General features: G+C 49.3%; 2 protein-coding genes across 2 annotated transcripts; one reads left to right on the forward strand and one right to left on the reverse strand.

Moving 5' to 3' along the window:
- Nucleotides 1–1,509: 1,509 nt before the first annotated feature.
- LOC124683932 (65-kDa microtubule-associated protein 1-like) lies at nucleotides 1,510–6,089 on the forward strand. The gene is made up of 10 exons (XM_047218347.1): nucleotides 1,510–1,619; nucleotides 2,820–2,905; nucleotides 3,018–3,227; nucleotides 3,457–3,714; nucleotides 4,071–4,286; nucleotides 4,393–4,548; nucleotides 4,645–4,956; nucleotides 5,132–5,219; nucleotides 5,362–5,510; nucleotides 5,606–6,089. The coding sequence occupies exons 2-10, from the start codon at nucleotides 2,834–2,836 to the stop codon at nucleotides 5,882–5,884; spliced, it is 1,740 nt and encodes a 579-aa protein (XP_047074303.1). The 5' UTR covers nucleotides 1,510–1,619; nucleotides 2,820–2,833; the 3' UTR covers nucleotides 5,885–6,089.
- Nucleotides 6,090–6,178: 89 nt separating this feature from the next.
- On the reverse strand, nucleotides 6,179–8,012 carry LOC124660218 (protein IQ-DOMAIN 33-like). The gene is made up of 6 exons (XM_047198014.1): nucleotides 7,935–8,012; nucleotides 7,510–7,848; nucleotides 7,182–7,418; nucleotides 6,976–7,106; nucleotides 6,461–6,866; nucleotides 6,179–6,365 (listed from the first exon to the last, which is right to left on the reverse strand). The coding sequence occupies exons 1-6, from the start codon at nucleotides 8,010–8,012 to the stop codon at nucleotides 6,264–6,266; spliced, it is 1,293 nt and encodes a 430-aa protein (XP_047053970.1). The 3' UTR covers nucleotides 6,179–6,263.
- Between the last annotated feature and the right edge of the window lie 370 nt (nucleotides 8,013–8,382).

Raw genomic sequence — 8,382 nt, forward strand, 5'->3', positions numbered from 1 at the left:
TAGGCTCCGGAGAATAGGGTGAGCCTTCGTGGCGTTGGAGAATCCTTCGTGGGACCTCCACCCCTCCAAACGTGATGTACCTTCTTGCAAAGGAAGGGAACACGGGAATAAACCCTCGTCTCCGCGTGCTATCGGTTATCCCTAACCGAACTCCTTACTTGTGTTATATTTGCCTGTGAGAGCCTTCGTGCTCCAGTTACTTGTATCATCATATAGGGTGCCTCACCTAGTTTGCATTATGCTCACCTTTATATTCCGCAAAGCCTAATATTGCAAAGAAATAATTAAAATTTGTAGAAATCTATTCACCCCCTCTAGGTTTACCATCTTTGAACTTTCACCATTGTAGCTCTCCTATACGACATGCAAAAGTAGGGGTTTTACCTCCTTACGAGGGCTCTGAACCTGGGTAGATCCTTGTGTTCTTCCGTGTGCAGTCTTCACCGCATCATCCCTCCCTGGATCCTCCGGAGTCCATCGGCCCCAACTTAAGCCTACCTAGCTAGGCATCTGCCGTGTTCACCACCACGATAGTACCACCATAGGCGGAGTTATGTCTAGTCTATCTTGTGATCTCATATGATATTACATGCCCTCAAGAGGTGCCCCTGCTTGGCTTTATATATGCAACCAAACTAGGGTTTACAAGAGTCCTAGTCAGCTACGCATTGGAGTTTCCTTCTTTTATCTTCCCTTGATTGGTGCGCCAGGTTCTTGGGCTTTGACTGTTTGTTGCACTATAGGCTTCAGGGCCTTCGACTCAACCACACCCGATATAGCAATAATTGTTATCCAAAAGGGTATGCCCACATCAGTAGCCCCCAAGTGTCTAGGAAAGTCGAAGAATTGCGTAGAGACTCAAAGATTGCGAATATCGCCTCCGAATGTCTTGATCAGTCGAAGAATGTCAAATCCGTACTTGCATAAACTACCGTAGATGAAGTAGCGAAGTTGTTTTTTATCGGGTGCGTGGCCACCGCTGCCGATGGGGAGTATCCCCTGCTTCTATGGGCGCGTGCTTGTAGCCGCGCGTAGACTCAAGTTGTAGCACTCGAGAAAGAACTCGATGAAATTGTCGACTTCTTTGCATCCACGAGCTCCTAATGGGAGTCGGCTCCACTTGAGTCGTGGACTCCAGTTGAGTCTACAAACCTTGATTCATTCACCTGCAAAACGAACTCGAAACTTTGTTTGAGTAAAGAATTATTAACCTGATAGATTTTTTGTTCACCCGAACTATCGAGTGCCTTATTTGGCTGACACAGTAGCATGATGGCCTTGTATCCCATTGAAGCTCCTTTTATCCGGAAAAAAAGAAAAAAAACACTGGAAAAATATAGAGAAGAAAAAGATGAGATTTTTTTTTCTCTTCTCCCACTTTCTTTTCTGAATTTCTGATCGCCCCTCTTTGACTCTTCCACCCTTTCCACACCCACGCCGTTTTCTCTCCACCCCTGTCAACCTTCGTCCGCCTCCTCACTCTCCCTTTGACTGCGCCCTTCTCTCCGCCTCTCTCTCCTGGCCGCCGTCACCGCACGCGCACCCCGCGGTTGCACAAGCCTCCCCGCGGGAGCACGACGCCGAGAGGAAGCAAGAACCCTACCCCGGGCGGCCCCAAGGTGAGGAGCCCTCCGCGCCGCCATTGTATCCCCCTAGTCGCTCGCCCCCTCTCTCGCGGCGCTTCTCTGGTTTCCCGTCGCGTCCGCGGCGGTTTCTCCGCCCGAAATGAGGGTTCTCGGGGTTACACGGTGCCGGGGTAGGGTTTGGGGGCGGGGTTCTTGGTCTTCTCGGTGTGTTCCTCAGGGTTCCCCCTCCGGATTCCGCGAGGTTTTTGTGGGGTTTCTTGATTTTTCTTCCCTTCTTGCGCCGGCGCTTGGGTTGGAGACATCTCGCTGGGTTCTCGCGCGTCTGGTTGCCTGTTTGCAGTGCTCAAGGGTTGGATTGGATCTTTGCGGGTTTACATAAACCGAATTGCCTGCCCGATCCAAGATTATTATTCCGTTAGAACAGTTTACTTTCCGCAAGAGCGCGCATGAAATCGAGGAATATACGTTCTTGTTTGGGGGGAATTACGGAGTTCTAACAAAACCGGGTGATTTTGGCGGTGTGGGCTGTTTGCTTGTTGGAAAGGATTATGGAGGGTGCAACAAGACCATTGCGCTCTCGTTGTTGTTTTTATGTGTGGAGAATTATACTGTATTAAACCTAGTACGGAGTACCAAATCTTGTAAAATGAAATTTACTGTCAAGAATCTAGATGCTTCAGCATTTTCTCAACATTCATAAATGTATGGTTGAAGTGACGCAAGGCATGCGTGGGTGGGTCAGCAGGTGGATTTATCAAAACGGCCCCATTGGATGCGAAAATTCTTCTGCCGGAATTGGGTGTTGTAGTCAGTATGGTCTAGTCTTGCCTATCTATGTTTCAGGATTCGAGTAACTTGTGTTTACATTTTCTATCCAAGTTATTCAGTCTGCTTTCAGTATCACGATATGTTTCTTGGTATTTTAGTTTTGACAAAAGTCTAGAAATTCACCGCATATATCACTCTGGTTGTTACTTGTTTGTCCTACTGGTCTAAAATTGCAGCATACCATGACAAATCAGGCTCTAGTTTTTTGTCACTGGTTTTTATCCTGTCTGGTTGTCACACAGATTGGTCTGCATTGTTTGTGTAATGTGTACAGCTTAAATATGTCGGCCTGTTGGAGTCGCCCTTGTGGTGCATGATGTAAACATGTCTTAAATCATGATTTTTTTTTACTTAAATTTACCTGAAACCTAGTTATATGCATGATCAACTCTCATCATATTGCAGATTGTTGAGCTGCAATGGGAGTGGCAGGTCACAACGATCCTTTGTTAGGTGAAACAACGTGCGGATCTTTGCTGCAGAAACTGCAGGTGCTTTGCTCCGCTCCCATTTAATATGCATTGTTTTTCTCCTGCGCTTTACTAGAGCTAATTTGAACAATGGCAATTCAAACACCATTTGAACTGATGGGTGTTATTTCAGCTGATATGGGATGAGGTTGGTGAGACCGACGATGATCGCGACAAGATGCTACTTCAGCTTGAGCAGGAGTGCTTAGATGTTTATAGGAGAAAGGTTGATCAGGCTTCTACTTCCAGGGCACATCTCCTTCAACAGCTAGCCAACTCTAGATCCGAGCTTACTAGACTCCTCTCTTCACTGGGAGAGCTGTCTATTTCTGGTGTCATAATTGTAAGTATCTGGGAATAGCCAAGTCAAATCCATTCCATGTCAACCTAACTCCTGTGTATGCACACGATTTTACTTAGCTGGTACTTGATAGTTTGTCATAGTTCTGCTTTCGAATTTTGAGTTTCTGATAGACCTTTATCTTGAATATAATATATCTCTCCTCAAAAAAGAAAAAAATAATTATCTCTTCCACTTATATAGTGCATGTCTCCTTTCTGCCAATTTACAGCCTGACAAGACAACTGGTACAATCAAGGAGCAACTAGCAGCGACATCACCATTCTTGGAACAGCTCTGCAGGAAAAAAGAGAAGAGGGTGAAAGAGTTTGCTGATGTACAACTCCAGATTCAAACAATACGTGGTGAAATTGCAGGGAGTCTACAAGTTGGTGATCACTTGGAAACACCCCATGTTGACGAGGATGATCTTTCAATGAAGAAATTAAATGAATTTCTCTTTGAACTACAGGCACTGCAAAAGGAAAAGGTGCGTATTGGATATTGATTCTGTAGTTTGCTTTGCACAATGTAAGAACCGGTTATTTTGCTGTTCATGTTCCAATGTTCGAAACCTCAAAGCCTAGAGGAATTATAAGTTTAGCAGTGCACATGTAATTTGCATTTTTCTCAAGTTCTCTTCATATGCCAAGGCTATATATATATATAATCTTAATAATCAACAACCCCTTGATGTTTGATGTATAACACCACAGTTATGTATCATTATTAGTGAGCAAAGCAATAGGCTACTGATATAGCTGCTGGCTGTTATTGCAATATATGTACTCTGGAATATGTAAAATATCCTGATTTGATATGGTGTTCTCATCTTCTGTATTGCAGAGTACTAGGCTGCACAAGATTCTCGACTTGGTGAGCTCAGTGCATGACCTTTGTTCTGTCCTTGGGATGGATTTCTTGAACACTGTTACTGAAGTTCACCCTAGCCTCAGTGACTCTGTTGGTGCTGATTCCAAGAGTATTAGTGATGAAACACTATCTAGGCTGTCTAAAATGGTGACTGAACTTAAAGAAGAAAAAGTAAAGAGGCTTGAAAAGGTAAATCCACAGTGAGCCTCTTGTTATTGTATATCTGGTTTTTAGGTGTCTTTGATATGTTTACATGATCCGATTTGATTTCTGATTAAATGCTATGTTCTCATAGATTCAAGCTCTAGCTTCCCAGCTAACTGACCTTTGGAACTTAATGGATACCACTGTGGAGGAACGACAACTTTTTGATCATGTCACTTGCAATATGTCCTCAGCATTGGACAGAGTGACAGCTCCAGGAGCTCTGGCTCTTGATGTAATTGAGCAGGTTAAGATTTCTTTTCTTCTCTCAGTGAGTTGGACTTATTGATGAAGTAACATACTATTGTTCACCAATGTCCTAACATATTTTTGCACTCTACAGGCTCAACTTGAAGTTGAAAGGCTGGATCAGCTAAAAGCCAGTAGGATGAAGGAAATTGCATTCAAAAGGCAGACTGAACTTGAAGATATCTATGCCCAGGCTCATATTGCAATAGATACTAGTGCTGCAAGAGATAGGATACTGGCTGTTATTGATTCTAGTATGTTTGAGCCTTCAGAACTACTGGCCGATATGGAGAGCCAGATACTTAAAGCAAAAGAGGAGGCCTTGAGCAGAAAGGACATACTGGAGAAGGTTGACAGGTGGATGTTAGCATGTGAAGAAGAGAGCTGGCTTGAAGACTATAGCCGGGTATGCAAAATGTGTTACCTTAACTGTTCTCTGTCTTGGTTTTAATGGCTGAAATGGAGAATTTCGTGTTCCTTTAGCATTGTTCTTCTGATTATATTCTGCAATCAACTAGCATTGTTTATCCAGCACTTTTTTTTTACCGTGGACGCTTAAATTGATGTTCTCTTATTGGCAGGATGATAACAGATACAGTGCAACTAGAGGCGCACATCTGAACCTTAAACGTGCAGAAAAAGCTCGTCTTTTGGTTAATAAAATTCCAGGTATGTTCTCAAAACTGTTTCTCCATGGGAATTGTATCACATTACATGTGGCGCTCGTAGCTTCCATGATAGTCGATGGGAAGTCAATGCTATTCCTAACATGATTCAACTTTTCATGAACATTGGTGACTGTTTGCTGCAGCTATTGTTGACATGCTGGTGGTGAAGACCCAGGCTTGGGAACAAGAGCACCGCACAGCGTTCACCTACGATGGTGTCGCTCTTCTTGCAATGCTGGATGAGTACAGAATCCTGAGACAGGAAAAAGAGGAAGAGAAGCGGAGAATGAGGGTATTCCTTTATGACGTTCCTTTTGTGTGGTATGATGGTTGGTTTCGTATAATCTCCCCAAATCCCATACTCCACCTTTCTATCTTCCATTCCAGGACCAGAAGAAGATAAACGACCAGCTAGCTGCCGAGCAGGAGAAGCTGTTCGGCTCGAAACCGAGCCCAGCCCGGCCTCAGTCAGCGAAGAAGTTGCCTGGGCCTCGGGCGAACGGCGGAGCGGTGAATGGCACGCCAAACCGGAGGCTATCGGTGCTGCAGAGCGGTGGTAGGTCGGCGAGCCGGGATGGGCGGAGGGAGACAGTCAGGCCGTCAGCGCCTGTGAACTATGTCTCCCTCGCCAAGGATGATGTGGCTTCGCAGGCGTCTTCAACTTGACACATGGCTTCTCGGTGCCAATGTGGCAGAAATATATTTGTGCAGTAGCTGGAAAATTATAGAGCTTAGCTTAGCTTTAGCTGGGTGGAGCAAGTGGAATGATATAGTCGTGGAGGGATTGACCGTGGTTTGACTGGATGGATGTTCGTCTTGTGTTGTAGATCGAATGCTATGGAAAACTGGGATTGTGCAATATATCTCCTTGCTTTCTGATCATCATACTTTATTTAGCAGCTACGTAGTTACTTTTACATTTTAGCAATCATCGAAAATTCTAACACCAGGCAACTGGAAGAAGAGAAAATTCATGGGAACACAAGCGCACACAGCAATCTGGATTTGGAGAAGCTATGTACATCGTTGGCCGAGCGTCTGGGTTTCAGTAATCCGTTGGAGGTTGGCGGGGATCGTACACATTGGCCTCGGCTTGATGATCCTTGTGCAGCTGCTTCTGCTCTCTCTGCCGCGCCTTCTTGCTCACCTTGATTGATGGATCATGGCACGTCATTTCACAGTTGTTGGATCAGTACAGGACATTACAAACCATGGTAGTAAACTGAGCGATTTGATCGTTACCTTGTGTGATCTCGCTTGGAGGCCGTGGTCTGACGCGGCCGCGGCCACCTTCCGGCGCGGCAGGTTCCGGGCACCCCTGGGCCGGTTGTTCTTGCCGGGCCTGTAGCAGCTCAGGCTGCCGCTCCGGCCGCCGGCGCTGGACCCGTCGAAGCTGACGGCGGCGGACACGCTGTTGGACCCGCAGCTCTCCTTCTCCTCGACGGCGGCGACGTCCTGCCGCCTCCTCACCGGCACCACCACCCGCCGCCCTGCCACCGCCGACCCGGCATCCGTCGCGTTCTTGCTGGCAGAGTCGTCGGCGCCTGGCTCGGCCTGCCGCGTCGCCATCCACCGCTCCAGCCAGCTCCACCCCACGTTGAAATCCCCCTGTTCCGACCGCGACGACCGCTTCTTTGTGCCGCCGCCGCTCCTCAGCTAGTTCCGACCAAGACGCAGGACACAGATCACATCGGTCACTAGGCCATGAAACTGAATTGTACACCAGCCGGCCGTCGCCTGATAATTCAGAGCTCCACCAGTGCAATGTGCGTACCTGCTGCGAGAAGGCGTAGGCGAGGGCTCGCTCCCGGCGCGTGGTAGCCTCCATCCTGCTCTGGATCCTCATCCTCAGCACGTTCGAGCTCAGCGTGCTGTCGTCCCACTCCTCCTGCAACGATCAACAAACCAAGTGTCACCACGCTGAACTTGATCTGTGTTGCGACAAACAGCAGTTGCGCGGTACCTTGGCTCTGAAGACCTGCGGTGGCCGCGACTTCTGGCTGGCCCGGTGCTGCGCCGACGGCGTCGGCGACGCGCCGCCGTCGTCGCTCAGCCGGAGGTTGCTGAGGGACTCCCCGACCTGGACCTCCACCGACGCCGCGATGGACGCCGAGGCGGGGGTCGCGGGCTCCTCTTCAGCGTAGCAGCCCTCCTGCCCCGAGCTCCGTCTCAGCACCTCCTGCAACAGTCGCCTCCTTGCCTGCCGACAAGTGGCAGAGCGATGAGCGATCGGTTCGCAGCTCGATGCAGTTCGGGCCATCAGTGCACTACTTATTAAGTAAAGAACGCACCATGAATCTCCTGAATGCAGACTGGATCAGAATTGCCGCTTCCTCGTCGGTGACCCGCTCCGTCGGCACGCCCATGTCGTCCTCGGGTCTCCCCCGGCCTTGGAGCTCCTGAGGATTGCTGCTGTCCGCACCACCATTCACGCCGGCGCGTCGATCTGCATCTGCCACCGGGACTCGAGTCATCGGGCAAGTCTCGAAGCTTCCGGCGGAGACAACCGTCCCGTCATCGTCGTCGTCGTCGTCGTCCTCCTGGTCGACAGCCGCCGCGCCTGTCTCGTCGCCGCACAGGTACAGCCGGAGAGAGCTCCACCTCCTCTTGCGGTCGCCAGGGCTCCGTTCCTGCAAGAAATTGGTTCGCGCGGAGCGCCATTGTTGTCATTTCAAGAACTGCAAACTCCAAGAACTGCTGTCGAGAATGCACTCACGCCGTGGCCGGCGCCGCCGCCCGAGCTACAGGGGCTCTTGGAGAGGACCCTCCGGACAATGCCGCCGGCGAGGCCCATCTCTTGCACCGCGCCACACTGACAAGGCCCTCGCACGCTAGCTGATCCACAGTGATGACAGGACGGCGCGTGAGCTGAGCTGTGGCCGTCCCCTTATAGCGAGACTGCGTCAGCGGCCATGGACTGAGCAGTTGGGGTAAATCCAAAACAGGCAAAGCTCTCTCTCTCTGCGTGCTTTGGCCCGGTGCAGCTTTGTGTAAAGGCGCGGGCATTTGATTGGCGGATCCGTGGGGAAGAAGAGGGGGAGCACACGCCGCGGTGCGGTGGCCTTGATGATGCCCATGGACATGGACGGACCCATGTGTTGGTTTTCTTTTGGGTATGGCAGAGGAGGCCGAGGCTTTAGAGCTGGACGCCGAGCGTCTTGCTC

The sequence above is a fragment of the Lolium rigidum genome, chromosome 1 (assembly GCF_022539505.1).
Source record: "Lolium rigidum isolate FL_2022 chromosome 1, APGP_CSIRO_Lrig_0.1, whole genome shotgun sequence".
NCBI classification, from domain to species: domain Eukaryota; kingdom Viridiplantae; phylum Streptophyta; class Magnoliopsida; order Poales; family Poaceae; genus Lolium; species Lolium rigidum.

What these genes read in the sequence shown, in the direction of transcription:
- LOC124683932 (XM_047218347.1), top strand. Translation starts at nt 2,834, where the DNA reads ATGGGAGTGGCAGGTCACAACGATCCTTTGTTAGGTGAAACAACGTGC. An exon ending in CTATTTCTGGTGTCATAATT is followed by an intron (nt 3,228 to 3,456) that starts GTAAGTATCTGG and finishes GCCAATTTACAG; the next exon opens with CCTGACAAGACAACTGGTAC. An exon ending in AAGTAAAGAGGCTTGAAAAG is followed by an intron (nt 4,287 to 4,392) that starts GTAAATCCACAG and finishes ATGTTCTCATAG; the next exon opens with ATTCAAGCTCTAGCTTCCCA.
- LOC124660218 (XM_047198014.1), bottom strand. Translation starts at nt 8,012, where the DNA reads ATGGGCCTCGCCGGCGGCATTGTCCGGAGGGTCCTCTCCAAGAGCCCC. An exon ending in CGCAGGTCTTCAGAGCCAAG is followed by an intron (nt 7,107 to 7,181) that starts GTACCGCGCAAC and finishes TGATCGTTGCAG; the next exon opens with GAGGAGTGGGACGACAGCAC. An exon ending in CAGGTACGCACATTGCACTG is followed by an intron (nt 6,867 to 6,975) that starts GTGGAGCTCTGA and finishes CTAGCTGAGGAG; the next exon opens with CGGCGGCGGCACAAAGAAGC.